Source organism: Mytilus trossulus, chromosome 2 (assembly GCF_036588685.1).
Source record: "Mytilus trossulus isolate FHL-02 chromosome 2, PNRI_Mtr1.1.1.hap1, whole genome shotgun sequence".
Taxonomy (NCBI): Eukaryota; Metazoa; Mollusca; class Bivalvia; order Mytilida; family Mytilidae; genus Mytilus; species Mytilus trossulus.
In genome coordinates this window covers 99,696,112-99,715,330 of record NC_086374.1, presented here as the reverse complement: position 1 = coordinate 99,715,330, position 19,219 = coordinate 99,696,112, and the positions used below count along the sequence as shown (strand labels likewise).

General features: G+C 33.2%; 2 protein-coding genes across 5 annotated transcripts in view; one reads left to right on the top strand and one right to left on the bottom strand.

Moving 5' to 3' along the window:
* The window catches only part of LOC134706152 (uncharacterized), a 28,652-nt gene extending 16,709 nt beyond the window's left edge, over window positions 1-11,943 (top strand). Inside the window, exons 6-10 of the mRNA XM_063564860.1 lie at window positions 6,889-7,008; window positions 7,572-7,740; window positions 9,709-9,715; window positions 10,348-10,498; window positions 11,296-11,943. Of these exons, the coding sequence (XP_063420930.1) occupies window positions 6,889-7,008; window positions 7,572-7,740; window positions 9,709-9,715; window positions 10,348-10,498; window positions 11,296-11,493 (645 nt within the window). The 3' untranslated portion in view covers window positions 11,494-11,943. The remainder of the gene's footprint in view (window positions 1-6,888; window positions 7,009-7,571; window positions 7,741-9,708; window positions 9,716-10,347; window positions 10,499-11,295) is intronic.
* An 870-nt stretch (window positions 11,944-12,813) lies between these two features.
* LOC134708526 (F-box only protein 38-like) overlaps window positions 12,814-19,219 on the bottom strand; it is a 32,011-nt gene continuing 25,605 nt past the window's right edge. The window contains exons 14-15 of one of the 4 annotated variants that reach the window (XM_063569146.1): window positions 15,716-15,835; window positions 12,814-14,569 (exon numbers count right to left, since the gene is read on the bottom strand). In XM_063569146.1, coding sequence (XP_063425216.1) covers window positions 14,391-14,569; window positions 15,716-15,835 — 299 coding nt within the window. In that variant the 3' untranslated portion in view covers window positions 12,814-14,390. The remainder of the gene's footprint in view (window positions 14,570-15,715; window positions 15,836-19,219) is intronic. The other 3 variants (XM_063569145.1, XM_063569144.1, XM_063569147.1) reach the window with 3 other exon arrangements.

Here is a 19,219-nt window from a genome sequence, read left to right as displayed (position 1 = left end):
AAGATTTGATATGATTGCCAATGAGACAACCGTCCATAAGAGACCAAAATGACACAGAAATTAACAACTATAGGTCACCGTACGGCCTTCAACAATGAGCACAGCCCATACCGCATAGTTCGCTATAAAAGGCCTTGAAATGACAATGTAAAACAATTCAGACAAGATAACTAACAGCCTTATTTATATAAAAAAATGAATGAAAAACAAATATGTAACACATTAACAAACAACAACCACTGAATTACAGAATTATTATGTTTGTCAGATAAAATACATTATATTTGGGGAATAAATATCTATACATATTTTTTTGATTTTTTTATACCTTCCTAATAGAATGGAATTTTTATGCCCATCTATGATTGTAGAGGGGCAATAGATTTTCTGGTGTGTGCATCTATCCTTTCTCCTGTCTGTTGGTCTGTCTGTCCCACTTCAGGTTAAAGTTTTTGGTCAAGGTAGTTTTTGATGAAGTTGAAGTCCAATCTACTTGAAACTTAGTACACAAAAATCAGGTTCCTCATGATATGATCTTTTTAATTTTAATGCAAAATTAAAGTTTTTACTCCAATTTCACGGTCCACTGAACATGCAAAATGATAGTGCGAATGAGGCATCCATGTACTATGGAGACATTCTTCTTCTTTATAAATTTGTCCATCATAAAGTCCTTCTGTTTTCTCTGAACTTTTCGTTTTTTCTCTCCACAATTTGCAGGGCTATATATTAAACTACACTTGATTTGAATAGTGTATGAAAAAAAGTTTGTTTTTGTTTTATAAAAAAAAGAGATGTTATATAATTGTTAAATTTCTTAAAAGTATTATAATCCTGAGGATGTCATCTAATACAAATACCAAGAATAAGAATCTATAATGGATGGAAAAGAAATAATTATGTTACTGGCCATAACAATGAGGACAATGATTTTTCATCTTCAATTACTGTGACTTGATTGTTAATATTTCTCTCCCCTTATAGCAGTCCATTCTGACCCCAATCTGATTGAAAAACATGTGTGTCCAAGTCTTGCTTACAAAGAGTAGAATGTTAAATTAGATTGTCCTGACCCAGTTGCTAATTTGTTGTACTAGTATTTATTAATCTAAATCCAACTGGTCAGAAGTTTTGTAGAAAAAAAGTGCAAAATCATACATTTTTAGGGTTCATTCCTCAATGTTATGTTTTAGTGGTATGTTGTAGTCAAATAATAATAGCTATAGGTCAACTATATTTGGTGTATGGAACAATTGTAAGGTGTACATGTCTGTCTGACCTGACAGGTATTATCTGACCCTGACCTCATTATCATGATTCACTGGTTGATATTTTCGTGATGTTGTCATTTTATCAGATACTTTAAGCAGTAGGTCAACTATGTTTGGTGTATCGAATGTTTGTAAGGTGTACATATCTGTCCGACAGGTATTATATGACATTGACCTCATTTTCATTGTTTCACGATTCAATAAAACATTTTCGTAATTTTGTCATTTTATCAGATACATGAAACAACAGGTCAACTATAATTGCCTTACAGGTATTATCTGACCTTGACCTCATTTTACATGTTTCACTGATCAATGATATTATATTTGGTGTATTGAATGATTGTAATATGTACATGTCTGTCCGACAGGTATTATCTGACCTTAACCATATTTTCATGGTTCACTGGTCAAATGATACATTTTCGTATTTTTGTCATTTTATCAGATACCGTTTAAGCAACATGTCAGTTGTATTTGGTGTATGCAATGATTGTAAGAAGTACATGTCTGTCTGACAAGTATTATCTGACCTTGACCTCATTTTAATGGTACACTGGACAATGAAACATTTTCGTAATTTTGTCATTTTATCAGATACATGAATCAACATGTCAACTAAATTTGCCTTACAGTATTATCTGAGCTTGACCTCATTTTACATGTTTCACTGATCAATGATACATTTTTGTAATCTTGTCATTTTATAAGGTCAACTATATTTGGTATATTGCATGATTGTATTATTAAAGCTGTAAATATCTGTCTGACAGGTATTATCTGACCCTGACCTTATCCTCATGGTTCACTGGTCAATGATACATTTTTGTAAAAAAAATATTATCAGATACGTGAAGCAACAGCTCAATTATATTTGTCTTACAGGTATCATCTGACCCTGACCTCATTTTCGATTTCACCAGCCAATGATACATTTTCGTATTTTGTTTCGTTTTATCAGATACTTTAAGCAACAGGTCAACTATATTTGGTGTATTGAATGATTGTAAGGTATACACGTCTGTCTGACAGGTATTATATGACCTTGACCTCCTTTTTCATGTTTCACTGGTTAAAGATACATTTTCGTAACTTTGTAATTAACTCAGATAATTAAGGCAACAGGTCAATTATATTTGGTGTATTTAAAAATGATTGTGAGGTGTACATGTCTGTCTGGCAGGTATTATCTGACCTTGACTTCATTTTCATGGTTCACTGGTCAAATGATATATTTTCAAAATTTTGTCATTTTATCTGGTACTTTAAGCAATATGTCAACTATATTTATATTACTGAATGATTGTAAGTTACATGTCTGTCTGACATGCAGGTGTTATCTGAGCTTGACCTCATTTTAATGGTACACTGGTCAATGATACATTTTCGTAACTTTGTCATTTTATCAGCTACGTTAAACAACAGGTCAACTTGATAGGTACCGTTAATTTTATTACTACCACTGGGTCGATGCCTCGGCTGGTGGACTATTAGTCCCCGAGGGTATCACCAGCCCAGTAGCCAGTACTTCGGTGTTGGCATGAAAATACGGATTTTTTGTGTTATTAAAATGTGCTGTTACAAAATATTAGAAATAATTATAAATTAAGGAATGTATCTCCCTCATGCAAAGCTCTGATTCCTTTCATGGATTTGGCTATACTTTTTGAACCTTTTGGATTATAGCTCTTCATCTTTTGTATAAGCTTTGGATTTCAAATATTTTGGCCCCGAGCATCACTGAAGAGACATGTATTGTCGAAATGTGCATCTGGTGCAAGAAAATTGGTACTGTTAATTTCATGTAAGAAAACAGCCAATATTTTTGTTACTTTTGGGCGTTCATTGGCAGATTTAGGGGGCAAGGGCCATCCACCCCTTTTTTTGTGTGAAAACTTTGGTTGGTTGGTCTGTAAATACTAAGTTGTTGTCAGCAAATATAACTAGAGGCTCTAAAGAGCCTGTGTCGCTCACCTTGGTCTATGTGAATATTAAACAAAGGAAACAGATTGAAAATTGACTACAAAGGTCAATAACTCCTACAGGGGTCAATTGACCATTTCGTTCATGTTGACTTATTTGTAGATCTTACTTTGCTGAACATTATTGCTGTTTACAGTTTACCTATATCTATAATAATATTCAATATAATAACCAAAAACAGCAAAATTTCCTTAAAATTACCAATTCAGGGGCCGCAACCCAAAAACAGGTTGTCCAATTCATCTGAAAATTTCAGGGCAGATAGATCTTGACCTGATTAACAATTTTACTTCATGTCAGATTTTCTCTAAATTATTTGGTTTTTGAGTTATAAGCCAAAAACTGCATTTTACCCCTATGTTCTATTTTTAGCCGTGGCGGCCATCTTGGTTTGATGGCCAGGTCACCGGACACAATTTTTAAACTAGATACCCCAATGATGATTGTGGCCAAGTTTCAAATAATTTGGCCAAGCAGTTTCAGGGGAGAAGATTTTTCTAAAAGATTACTAAGATTTACGAAAAAAGGTTAAAAATTGACTATAAAGGGCAATAACTCCTAAAGTGGTCAACTGATCATTTTGGTCATGTTGACTTTTTTGTAGATCTTACTTTGCTGAACATTATTGCTTTTTACAGTTTATCTCTATCTAAAATAATATTCAAGATAATAACCAAAAACAACAAAATTTCCTTAAAATTACCAATTCAGGGGCAGCAACCTAACAACGGAATGTCAGATTCATCTGAAAATTTCAGGGCAGATAGATCTTAACCTGATTAACAATATAACCCCATATCAGATTTGCCCTAAATGCTTTGGTTTTTGAGTTATAAGCCAAAAACTGCATTTTACCCCTATGTTCTATTTATAGCCATAGCGGCCATCTTGGTTAGTTGGCGGGGTCACCGGACACAATTTTTAAACTAGATACCCCAATGATGATTGTGGCCAAGTTTGGTTAAATTTGGCCTAGTAGTTTCAGAGGAGAAGATTTTTGTAAAAGTTAACGCCGGACGACGACGACGGACGACGACGACGCCGGACGACGACGGACGCCGGACGCCAAGTGATGAGAAAAGCTCACTTGGCCCTTTGGGCCAGGTGAGCTAAAAATAAGGATATGATTGTCAATGGGGAAAACTCTCCACAAGAGACGAAATGAAAAAAAATGACGGATAGATGGACGGACAAAGTGAAAGCTGAAATAACTATAGGCAACTTGTCGTCCTTAAAAAGTGAGAAAAACCCATACAAACAAGGAAACTGATGTATGTACAAAAACTAAAGAAAAACAAATACAATATATAGTTTGTTATGTTTTAAGTAATGTGGAAGGTCATTCATGTATGACAGAAATAAGAGTGTGATCTAAGCTAAGATACACCATACCACTTCAAAAGACTGGACTGGTATCTTATCAGATGCTTTTAAACAAAGTAAGTAATAATAAGATAAGTTTTTGCGATGATTGCCAGGTGGCCAGTTGCAAGATTTAATTTCCAATATATCATCATTTACCAGGGGCATTTAAAATTTAATACCGCCCTTCATTTTAATCGACTCCGTGTTCACGTGCACGGCTATCGCCTGCATTAGTTGTTAATTTGTTCTAATGTAATATTTGCAACTGGACAACAAGTACTAAACAACTAATCAGTCATCCTCGGCCCAAAGTCTCTGGTGAATATACACCAAGGGTGACTTTGGAGACGAAATATGGTCACTTGGTCTTCAATCTAATTAAAATATTGATCTCTGATTATACATATGAGTACTGGCTACTGGGCTGGTGATACCCTCGGGGACTAATAGTCCACCAGCAGAGGCATCGACCCAGTGGTAGTAATAAAATTAACGGTACCTATCAAGTTAGGTATACCTATCAAGTTGACCTGTTGCTTAACGTATCTGATAAAATGACAAAGTCACCAAAATGTATCATTATGTAGTATAACGTAATCAGAGATCAATATTTTAATTAGATTGATTTGGTCTTCTTCCGACCGGCAGTAAAACGCTTGCCAAAGTTGTGATTCCGTTTGGCTGTGTGGGAGGTATCAAACTTGCAACCACGTCCGGTCAGAATGGGGACGTTAAATCAAATGATTCGTGTACAGACAGTGCCATGCTCTTTGCACGTTAAGAAACCTTGTAACAACTCTTTGACGGGTCCGTATGTGGCCTGTTGCAAGGCAAAATTTGTGTTCCTATCCAATATACCCTCATTTTCCAGAGACAGTCGAAATTTACCCGACCATCATCCCGGACGGCCTCTATTACAAGACCTACCTATTGTATTTACTGTTAACTGTTTCATGCATGAAATATTTGCCACATGACGTTAAGCAACCAACAATCAATCAATCTTGTACCTTAACAGTGACTTTTTCAAGTATACAGTATTTATTTATTGCTGCTCCACTTTTTTGTGAGCTAGTCAATATATATTATATATATATATTTAAGGCTCATAATAATCTAAGATTCTCTAAAGAAATATATTACCATATTTTCACTACGAAAATTTACTTGGAGTATAGGAAAACTTGTGCACCTGGTAAAATTTTAAAGCATGGGATTGACAGGCTCTACAGAATTAGGTCTTTTATAAATGCTAGGGCTAGGATGAAAAATTTTGTCCTGCATTTTTTTTCAGTTGTAATCTGTCCTGCCTTTTTATTTTTTCACTCTATCCGGTCCTTTTTTTTTCTTTTTAGTTTATCCTGACTTTTTTTACATGAATTGTCATCCTGACTTTTTTTTTTGCAAGTGTCTCACCCTGCCTTTTTTTTTTACTCAAAACTCCTGTCCTGCCTATTTTTTTTTAATTTCATCCTATCAACCCACCCCCCCCCCCACCCTCCCCCCTCCCCCCACAACATTAAAGAAAGATGTATATTATAAAGCGGAATTTCGTCTATTACGAAAATAAATAAGTGTATTATTTACAGTATAAAACATTTCCACGTCTATAGATCTCTATAATAGTAGGAGTATATATTATTTTTAAATGCACGAAGGCGATTAAATTATAACGGGCCTATAGTCAACTCAAGTCCCTATAGTGAACACCGTCACACTTGTCTGATTAACAAATAAATATTGACTGTTTATTTCAGGTTCAAAAACTAGGACGTAGATAATATTATATTTTTGTAATATAGCATAGTGTGAATATTTTGAACACATCCATGACCACGTAAGTGTGAATAGACATTTGCCATTAAGTTACATTTTTGTTTGTAGTTTAGTGACATTATAGAACACAATGTTGACTGCTGTAAATTTGACATTTTTACCTATTTAATGTGTCTGTTCGCTGTCAATATAATGGAATATGATGCGACTGTCATACAACTGAGAGGTTTAGCTAGCTATAAAACCAGGTTCAATCAACAATGTTCTTCATAAGAAAATGCCTGTACCAAGTCAGGAATATGACAGTTATTAATCCATTCGTTTGATTTTGATTTTGCCATTTGACTTTTCATTTTTAATTTACCTCCGAGTTCAGTATTTTTGTGGTCTTACTTTTTGCTTGGCATGCTGCCCACACATTGTTTCATGACTGACCAAATAATAAATGTGAAATTTTTAAGAAGGTAAATCGTTTGCAAATCATATTTTGTAGATCATGGCTTTAGAGCCCAAAATAGGCGACACGTCTTTGCAAATACCACATTATGTTCAAAGTGATGCTAATAAAGTCAAGATCGAGGATTCAACTATCGAGATAGTACTGGGAGAATCAGTAAGTTTGCAAATACAATTGTTTCAATCTACCAAAATATTTGAAAAAAAAGGTATAGAAATAAAATATCATCCAGGTTTCATTTGCCAAAAAAAATACTAAAGTGAAGTTTAAGACCAAACGTTCCAGTTTTTTTTAGATACTTTTGAAAATGTGCAGTAAGGCCACCATTGAAAATTCTTAGTTTAGTATTGCATACCCATGCCTTGCAGGGTTTGATAGGTAGGAGGGATTTTTTTTGGGGAGGGGGAGGGGGTCAATAGCATAAGTTACATTTCATTGAAAAGAAAACAACCCAACAGAAGGAAAATTCTCAACAACAAACCATGTGAACGATTTGTGTCATAAAATATGTCAGGGGGCAGGCTACTTTAAGTGATTAGGTTGGCAACACCAAACAATATTTAAACTTCTTTTTTGGCCTAATAACGGGATTGTATTTTAAGTTTTTATATTTAAAAATTGAAAAAAAGAAATACCCAGGCATTCCCATTACCTTTCAACTGGTTTTTTTTTTGCCATTGTTTTGTATCATATAATGTGATATTAATTGAAATATATAGAGTTGCAGAATTTTTACTAAGAAGGCTGTGCATCCAAGTGTTTCTAAAAGTAAAGGTGACATATTGTTATTGCACGGTTCCAGCTTTACTTCACAAACATGGGAAGACAACAAAACATTACAATATCTGGCAGCAATGGGATATAACGCTATAGCTGTTGATTTACCAGGTAATGTTTTCGCATTAGTATCTGGTAGCATAAACAGTAAATATCAGTATCTATATAAAAAAAGATGATGTGGTATGATTGCCAATGAGACATCTATAATGACACAAACATAGTTTATAAAATGAATTGAAGTATGTGGTATCAATTTTTATCAACTTCTCTCACTTGGCGTCCGTCGTCCGTCGTCGTCGTAAACTTTTTACATTTTGAACTTCTTCTAGAGAACCACTGAATAGAATGAAATCAAACATGGCATGAATGTTCCTTATGAGGTGCTGACCAAGTGTTGTTACTTTGTAGCTGATCCATCTTCCAAGATGGCCGCCAGCGGGGGCTTAGTTTAACATAGGACCCTATGGGAAATGCATACAAATGACTTCTTTTAGAGAACCACTGAATGGAATGAAACCAATCATGGCACGAATGTTCCTTATGCAGTGCTGACCAAGTGTTGTTACTTTGTAGCCGATCCATCTTCCAAGATGGCCGCCAGCAGGGGATTTAGATTAACATAGGACCCTATGGGAAATGCATACAAATGACTTCTTTTAGAGAACCACTGAATGGAATGAAACCAATCATGGCACGAATGTTCCTTATGCAGTGCTGACCAAGTGTTGTTACTTTGTAGCCGATCCATCTTCCAAGATGGCAGTCAGCGGGGGACTTAGTTTAACATAGGACCCTACGGGAAATGCATACAAATTACTTCTTTTAGAGAACCAATAAATGGAATGAAACCAAACATGGCATGAATGTTCCTTATGAGGTGCTGACCACGTGTTGTTACTTTGTTGCCGATCCATCATCCAAGATGGCCGCCAGCAGGGGATTTAGATTAACATAGGACCCTATGGGAAATGCAAACAAATGACTTCTTTTAGAGAACCACTGAATGGAATGAAACCAAACATGGCATGAATGTATCTTATGAGTTGCTGACCAAGTGTTGCAACTTTGTAGCCGATCTATCATCCAAGATGGCCGCCAGCGGGGGACTTAGTTTAACATAGGACCCTACGGGAAATGCATACAAATGACTTCTTTTAGAGAACCACTGAATGGAATGAAACCAAACATGGCATGAATGTTCCTTATGAGGTGCTGACCAAGTGTTGTTACTTTGTAGCCGATCCAACATCCAAGATGGCCGCCAACAGGGGGACTTAGTTTAACATAGGACCCTATAGAAAATGCATTCAAATAACTTCTTTTAGAGAACCACTGAATGGAATAAAACATAAGCATGAATGTTCCTAATATGAGGTGCTGACCAGGTGTTGTTACTTTGTAGCAGATCCATCATCCAAGATGGCAGCCAGTGGTGGACTTTTGAATGAAATCAAACATAGCCTGAATGTTCCTTTCCTTATAAGGTTGTGTTGTTACTTTTAACCAAATTTCATTTTTTTTTTTATATGATTTCAAAAACCCAAGTAGAATCAGGTGAGCGATACAGGCTTCTGAGAGCCTCTAGTTTTTGTATCTGTAGATTATAAGGGGAATTTTAATATCTGGTCGTGTATAAAAAAAGTAAAATCACAAAAATACTTAACTCTGAGGAAAATTCAATCGGAAAGTTCCTAATCAAATGACAAAAACACATCAAACGAATGGACCGTGATCAACTGTTATATTCTTGAATAGGTACAGGCATTTTTAAATGTAGAAAATTGTGGATTGAACCTGGTTTTATAACGCTAAACCTCTCACTTGTATGATAGTCGCATCAAATTCCGTGATATTTTAATACAACGATGCGTGAACAAAAGAGACATAATAAATTGCGGATGGAAATTGTGTCATATTTTACCATAAAATCATGGGAAGTTGCTTTAAATTATTTATATTCTGAAAACCCAACTATTAACGGCTGGAAGATTCAAAAATTATTTGCTGCAAGCAAATATTGACACATTCTTTCTGTAAAATATAAGACACTTTCTTTTTTTCTGGCTATTCATACAGGTAGCAAGTATGTCACTTCGTACCTGTCTTGTTGCTCAAGCAGGTTCTAACCTTTAATAAGTCGGTTTCGGTAATGTCATAGTTATGGAAAAGAGGAGGGATAGAAAAAGTCATCTGACACAGATATTCCATTACAGTCAACTGGTCAACCAAACCATGATTTTCAAAGATATGACTGTTGACATAACAACTCTACCCCTTAGAACCCTCGGTGCAATGACCTTTTTTTTATAAGTAGTAACTATTTATCATGGAATTCATTATAAAAAATGTAATCCATGAGATACCATATCAACTGGAAGATACACACGGGACGTAGTCCATATGCTGATTATACTTGAAGTCTCACGTAATAGCTTGCAAACCTTAGTGATATGTTATCTGACATTGGCGGATCCAGAACTTTTCATAAGGGTGGCCCGCTGACTGACCTAAGGAAAAGGGGGGGGGGGGCTCCAGTCATGCGTCAGTGGTTCCCTATATAATCAACCATTTTTTTTCCCACGAAAGGGGACCATGGCCCCCAAGATCGCCAATGTATGATAATTTTCACGACCATTTTTGTTGCAGGCTATGGTAAAAGTCAGACAATAGATTGCAAACCTGCTGATTTCATGAAAGGTTTGATTTGTGATTTAGGGATGTCAACAGTCCATCTGCCAGTGGAAAATACTCATTAGCCTATTTAGTTTGTGATGCAACCAACGTCTCTGACAGAGCCAAAGCTTTCATACCTGTAAATACAGTGCAGGCTCCAGATTATTCAACAGAGGAATACAGTAGAATACAGGTATAAAAACGCCATAATCAAGGAGTTTGGTAGCTTCAGGGGTAAAGATGGTAATTGTTCCATTAATGTACGATTTAAAGTCTGTAATTCTTTAAACTCAACATGCAAAGAATGTTCTATATAAACATGTATTGCCATTTATGATTATTATCTTAAATACTATTATAGATGGAAATAAACTGTAAACAGCAATAATGTTCAACAAAGTAAGATCTACAAATAAGTCAGTTGACCCCTTAAGAAGTTATTGCCCTTTATAGTCAATTTTAAACAATTTTCATTAATAAGTAAAGTATTGTAAATTTTTACAAAATATTAATTTTCCTCTGTAACTGAAGGGCCAAGTTTATCAAAAAAGTAAAAATTGGAAATAGCAAGAATGTTCAGTAAATTAAGATCTACCAACACATCACCATAACCAAAACACAATTTTGTTATGAAATCATCTGTGTTCTTTGTTTAATATGCACATAGACCAAGGTGAGCGACACACACTCTTTAGAGCCTCTAGTTTGACTTCATAGAACATTTCCAAATTCAAAAACCTATGTCAAGGTCTTCGTTTATAGCTTTAAGCATCATAGAAAGATTAAAGAATGCATGTTTTTATTAGATGAAATATTTCAACTTGTATGGCTGATCACAAAGATGAAAATATTCATAGTTGTATTTATATGCAACTTGGCTACCTTGGACAAATGTCAGTTTAAAATTAGAAAAATGTTTTAAATGTTTAATAGAGCAATAAATAATAAAACAATATGTATTTTGCCTCATTGTATATTGATTTATTCTAGATTCCATCTGCAGTAATTTATGGTGAAAATGACAGAAGAAATGAAAATTTACTTCCAAATCTACAGAAACTCCCAAAGGCAAGTCTATATAAAGTGAAGGATGCCAGACATGCAGCTTATTTGGACCAACCTGAAGAGTTTCATAAAATCTTATACAACTTTCTGAGATCCCTGGAAGCAGTAGAAAATTCTGACTAGATTTATATAAATTCAACATTTTCATTGAACATTGAAAAAAGTAGATTATACCAAATAGTTGAAGTGTTGGTTTTTTAACTTATAAACTTTAAAATCGCTTGCAGAATTGAGTTTTGAATACTTTTTACAATCAATACCTTTTAATAATTAAAATGGTATGCAACGCCTTCCCTTTTTAAACTTATGCATATTTTGTAAGTTTTAAACCATCCTCAATGAAAGGAACATAGAAAATTTGAATCAGTGAAGCTAAAAGTACATATTATGAATATGATACATCGCTTGCATTCAATTATAATTTACTTTGAGGGATGGGTGCAATTCTTTATAGAAATTTTAAAAGAATTAAAGATCACATCTGCTTGCTGTTTGGTATTATTGTTATTTAGGCAACCTTTCATTTTGTTTTTCATGCATACATTAATAAAATGTTTTTCATGCAAGCATTCATATTTGTTTTTCATACAAACATTCATACATTATTTTCATGCAAGCATTCCTACTTATTTTTAATGCAATTTAAAATTTAAATCATCAAATGGGAAGAAAGTGTTCAAATGATCTAAATGTGCTGATACTAGACATCTCAATTCAACACTTCAAAGCTGCCTACCAAATACAAGTTTACTACATCTTCCTATATTTATTCTGATAGTAGAACCTAAGAAAAGTGTGACAGCACCATAACATAAAAGAATGGGCAGAGTGACAAGATGAATGAGTCTTTTTTATCCAGCTCATTAGAAGTCATAATTGTATGATAACAATTTTTTCAAAAAATTACAACAACAAAAATCCACTCCAACGACCTTCATCAAGAAACTGACATTGTAAATGAGTGCATCTTTTAACTTTAATTTTTGAAAATGGTCAAAGTAAGTCAAGGACCATAACCCCATTACTTTAAAAAAAAAATGTAAACAATGGCTGGGGACCACAATTAATTCCTCTATCATTTCTTTATAATGTTTTGTCGCATTAAAAAAATTTTGCCTATTCTTTTTGTCTAATTTTTTGTGTGTGTAATGTACAGTACAAGTAAAAAAATATATGCAATTTTCAGAAAAATTGCATCATTACATCATACAAATTTTGCCAATACACATCCATACCCCTATAGACAAGTCAAGAGATGTTTCAAAAAGTGTAAATATAACCTTTTTGCACATGGCCTGATCACTCTTTCCTTATTAAAATCAGTTAAAATAAAACATCCAAAAGTTTATATCAGCTCTCTTCTTTCATTTCCACCCCAGAAAAGCTAAGAAATGAATGAGAAAGGGAAAGAAAAAAAATAAAGAAAAAATACACTATAATGAAAGGGAACTATAACTAACAACGGAAAGCGGGGTCATTAATTGTGGTCTTGGGCCTATTAGAATGACATGCACTGTGGAAGATAATTTAGTGTGTGATTGTTTGCACATAAAAAAGAATGAGATATGGTCAAAGATTTTTGTAATTATTTTATTGTACTGCAAACGTCACTAACTTTACATTTTATCTTTGGCATTGCAATCTTAATTCATACTTACAGAAAAAATGTCTTTCAGTGTAAACTTAATTTTGTGGTTTCACAACATGAAGTACAGTACAAACAGCAACAAAAAAGTACCCCAGCAATAATTAACTACAAACATGCTATAATTAGAACTTGGAATTATTTTTATAATTGAAAATAATTCCAAGTTCAAATAATAGCCTGTTTACAGTACATTGCCAATATCCAAGTATCAGTATGTTAAATACATGTATTTCAAACACATTATGCAAGTTGACAACAAATTTAATTGAAGATGTCTGAATGAATTTTTACAATTACTACACATATTATCTATGTGACAAATTAACAGTTTTATGCATATGGATCACAAAAATGGTGTTCCACTGATATCACATAAATTAAGTTTTATGCATATGGATCATAAGTTGGTGTTCCATAGATATCCTATAAATTAACAGTTTTATGCATATGGATCATAAGTTGGTGATCCACTGATATCACATAAATTAAGTTTTATGCATATGGATCATAAGTTGGTGTTCCATAGATATCACATAAATTAACAGTTTTATGAATATGAATTTTAAGTTGGTGTTCCATAGATATCACATAAATTAACAGTTTTATGAATATGAATTTTAAGTTGGTGTTCCATAGATATCACACAAATTAACAGTTTTATGCATATGGATCATAAGTTGGTGTTCCATAGATATCCTACAAATTACCAGTTTTATGCATATGGATCATAAGTTGGTGTTCCACTGATATCACATAAATAAACAGTTTTATGAATATGAATTTTAAGTTAGTGTTCCATAGATATCACACAAATTAACAGTTTTATGCATATGGATCATAAGTTGGTGTTCCATAGATATCCTACAAATTAACAGTTTTATGCATATGGATCATAAGTTGGTGTTCCACTGATATCACACAAATTAACAGTTTTATGCATATGGATCATAAGTTGGTGTTCCATAGATATCCTACAAATTAACAGTTTTATGCATATGGATTTTAAGTTGATGTTCCATAGATATCCTACAAATTAACAGTTTAATGCATATGGATCATAAGTTGGTGTTCCAGAGAAATCAGACAAATTAACAGTTTTATATATATGGGTCATAAGTTGGTGTTCCATAGATATCCTACAAATTAACAGTTTTATGCATATGAATCATAAGTTGGTGTTCCGAAGAAATCAGACAAATTAACAGTTTTATGCATATGGGTCATAAGTTGGTGTTCCATAGATATCCTACAAATTAACAGTTTTATGCATATGGATCATGAGTTGATGTTCCACTAATATCATATAAATTAACAGTTTTATGCATATGGATCATGAGATGATGTTCCACTAATATCATATAAATTAACAGTTTTATGCATATGGATCATAAGTTGGTGTTCCACTGATATCACATAAATTAACATAGACAATAAGTGAATGTAAATGTAACGGCATTTCCATAGTTAATCCATCAACAATACTGGGTAAGCAGTCATTTATACAGTCCTTGACAGTGTCATGACCTTTGACACCTGGGCAGTATACACCAGCTGAAAAAGACAATTACAATGTGTTAATATTGTAAACTGATATTACAATGTGTCAATGTTGTAAACTGATATTACAAGTAAAATATTTATAATTTAAAACAAAATGTCTTACAGGCAACTTTCTTACAGTGTCAATTTATAAATTTGTGAATTATATTTTAACAAGCATTCCGAGAATTGCATCGCAATACCTAATGTAGTCCCCTATAGGTTCAGAATTATTTGTACTGAAATAAAATGCCAACATGAACTAGAACTTGTCATGGTGTAAACTATATAACAAACATCAAGGTTATATCTTCAAGCATGAACAAAAAAGTGTGGAAACCTGATTATTTTAAAAGTGAATTTTCTAAGACCATGGACCATAACTGCGCACAAAATTATCAGACCACAACAAAATTTGTAACTTGGTCTTTAACTTGTCATAATAAAACTATATACAAATTATCAAATCAATATCTTCAAACATGATGGTAAAAAGTGTGGAAAACTGATTATTTAAGTTAATTTTCTAACATTGTCTAAGTCCAAAGACCATAACTCTGCACAAAATCATCAGACCAGAACAAAATTTGAACTTGATCTGTAACTTGTCCAGATAAAACAATTTACTAAGTAATAAATCAATATCTTCAAGCTTGCCGAAAAAGTTTTCAATCTTGATCTGCAATTTGTTATCATAAAACAATATACCAAATATCAAATCAATATCTTCAAGACAGACAGACAGAGTGCAATCCTTCATGGTAGGAGACTAACAAAGGATAAAACTCCATCAGGCAAAGTTGACCTTAGATGAATTTGGCTTTTATTTTTTTATCCTTTTTGGTCATAAAGCTCTTTACTTGTTTCAGCAAGTTTTATTTTATTTTTTTCTGTAACAAGCAGGTTCCAATATTTCTCCTTTCTGAACAATTTACATTAAAAACACAGGGAAAAAACATCTCTCTTTCTGTTTTCTCAATCCTTGATAGTTTTACAAAATATAAAATATCAGTCACAGAAGACAAACCAACAATGTCATGGCAAAAAAACGCAAGACTAAGCGACACAAACTCTCTTTTCTTTTGGTTATGTTATGGTAAGTTATGTGTTGTATCTTTTCGTTTTGTTTCAGACTTTATAGGCATCCAACAATCTTACCTCTTGTATCATCTGGATGCTTGTTGTCTTGACTCAAACTATGGTCAGGTGACTCATATAAAGGTCGCAACCATGGTATATCTGTTATTAACTCCCATCTTGAAGAATTGCTGTTGTAACCTACCGTAAGCAAAAAAAAGAATCAAAATATAGGTATTTTTATGTTTCGCACATGTTTATCTGTTTCTCCTGTATGAAACCCCCTAAATGTTCTCAAACTTTCTGATCTCAGTATTTTGTCATATATATAATTTTTCACCACTCATATGGTCTTCATCTACATTTTAGCTAGTAACAGAATGATGTATATATTTCATTTTTATAAAAGAATATGGTGACCCAGATAAATGTCTGGCCTGTTGTAAGAAATTTAAACTAGAGGCTCTAAAGAGCCTGTGTCGCTCACCTTGGTCTATGTGAATATTAAACAAAGGAAGCAGATGGATTCATGACAAAATTGTGTTTTGGTGATGGTGATATGGTCCAAGGACACAGTTATCGTCCTTTGGTTTTCGTTGTCTATGAATATAGTCCCTAGTGTAAACAGTGTATAACTTGCATGTTTTATTTGATACACTTTCCCAATTTATTTTTTGATATTAAATGCATGAAATATTAAGTAGAGGGATGTTATTACATGTCAAAAAAATTTGGGTGCTGAATCTTTATGTTAAGTAGTGAATTGGTCCAGTTCTAAAAGGTCAAATTTTATCACGTCTGAAGCTGTCAAACTGATTTTTACACCCCCTTAACACAGAATTGTCAATATTTTGAGTTGGAGCTGGTAGAAGTTTCTATAATTTTGATATTATTTGTCTCACTGGTAGTACACTACACTGTAAAAATCTTTTTGAGAAAGATCAGGTGCGATTTTTTTAATTTGAATTTATTGTCTAAAAGAAATGCACTACGAAATAACAGTGTTCTCGGGCCTAAGAGATGGATTCCTGAAATCTAGATTCTGTACTTCGGGAACTTTCCTGAATGATTTGCTGGTTTCAATTTGTCAAACTCAATAAAAGTAAATAATTTACATCTTTGGTTTACAGAAATTCTGTTAAAATGTGCCATTTTGGCATTCTACGGCTATAATAAGCATTTTAAAGCAGTTTACATTTTATGCCTAAGAGGCATGCTGACTTTCTATCTGACAGCTTTTTTGTTCCTGATATTTGTGTTTTTATGCCTAAATCAAATTTAATTAACCATTTGTGAGCTCTGAATATAGAGAAAAGTACATTATCACCAAAAAAAAGTGCAGAATATTTTTTATTCATGGCCCTGGTTAAACGGCCTAATTGATGTATGTAAAATGTGAAGCGCTTTGTACATCAAATCTGTAGTCCATAATAAATATTTCACTAAATCTGTAAAAAAAGCACTTTACTATATCCAGTACACCTTTCTCCTTTATAGGCTACCTTATGTTTTTTCCTGTATGATAGTAAGTGGTCCAAATGTATGCCTATTGAGACTAAAACTAAATGCAAGTTTTCCATTGAAAAGTGAAAAAAACTGGCAGTCAGACCATATTGTCTTTTAAAAATTTTAAATGCAAGAGTCCTTTTGAAATTAGACTTCTTGTATCATAACACCTTTGCATAGAAATGAGCAAAAAGTAAATCATTTTCACTTCTGATAGCTTCTGTGTGCATTTTTATATGTCAATATGGCCTACCGCCTAAATTGACTCTAAATAATTCTCAGTACTACATGGCCCAAGACCATTTTATACTCATGTGGTATACTTTTTGTAACTTGTCTATACATTTAAAGTACATTTAATATATATGAAAGAATAATATAGGCTTAAAAAGCTACAAAAACCTCAAATTGGCTGAGAAAAATGCATATTTATATAAGGCTTCCCAGGATTGGACAATCTCTTTTTTCAGGCATAGGCTCATAAAGATTTGACTTTTGAATAATTACAATACATCTGATATATAAAATGAGTGTGCAGATGCTTTAAATACTTGATATTTAATATTCAAGAGCATTTAAAAAGCAAATTTTTAGGCCAAAATCTTGAAAGTTGAAGATATTTAATTCATACGTCAAAAATAAACATCCAAATGTCATTACTAAAATGACCCCAGTTTCTCTTATATATGACATATGGCCATGAAACTTGGCAAACTATCTCATTTTTGCCTAAGCTTAAGTTATGCAAAGTTTTATAAAGATTGGTCAAGTCTTTCTGTCCTATTAGGTCCAAGGACACAGTTATCGTCCTTTGGTTTTCGTTGTCTACGAATATAGTCCCTAGTGTAAACAGTGTATAACTTGCATGTTTTATTTGATACACTTTCCCAATTTATTTTTTGATATTAGATGCATGAAATATTAAGTAGAGGGATGTTATTACATGTCAAAAAAATTTGGGTGCTGAATCTTTATGTTAAGTAGTGAATTGGTCCAGTTCTAAAAGGTCAAATTTTATCACGTCTGAAGCTGTCAAACTGATTTTTACACCCCCTTAACACAGAATTGTCAATATTTTGAGTTAGAGCTGGTAGAAGTTTCTATAATTTTAATATTATTTGTCTCACTGGTAGTACACTACACTGTAAAAATCTTTTTAAGAAAGAGCAGGTGTGATTTTTTTAATTTGAATTTATTGTCTAAAAGAAATGCACTACGAAATAACTGTGTTCTCGGGCCATATGTTTGTACATCTTTCTTTACTGAACATTCATGCTGCTTACAATTATCACTTTCTATAATGAACTTGGCCTAGTAGTTTCTGTGGAAAATGTTACCGGTAGTAAAAATTTACAAATTTTATGAAAAATGGTTAAAAATGACTATAAAGGACAATAACTCCTTAGGGGGGTCAATTGACCATTTTGGTCATGTTGTCTAATTTGTAAATCTTACTTTGCTGAACATTATTGCTGTTTACAGTTCATCTCTATCTATAATAATATTTAAGATAATAACCAAAAACAGCAAAATTTCAATAAAATTACCAATTCAGGGACAGCAACCCAACAACAGGTTCTCTGATTCATCTGAAAATTTAAGGGCAGATAGATATTGACCTTATAAACAATTTTACCTCATATCAGATTTGCTATAAATGCTTTGGTTTTTGAATATAAGCCAAGAGCTGCATTTCACCCCTATGTTCTATTTTTAGCCATGGCGGCCATCTTGGTTGGTTTGGCGGTTAGGCCACACATTTTTTTAAACTAGATACCCCAGAGATGATTGTGGCCAAGTTTGGATTAATTTGGCCCAGCAGTTTCAGAGGAGAAGATTTTTGTAAAAGATATATAAAATTTATTAAAAATGGTTAAAAATTGACTTTAAAGGACAATAACTCCTAAAGGGGTCAACTGACCATTTTGGTCATGCTGACTAATTTGTAAATCTAACTTTTCTAAACATTATTGCTGTTTACAGTTTATCTCTATCTATAATTATATTCAAGATAATAACCAAAAACAGCAAAATTTCAATAAAATTACCAATTCAGGAGCAGCAACCCAACAAAGGGTT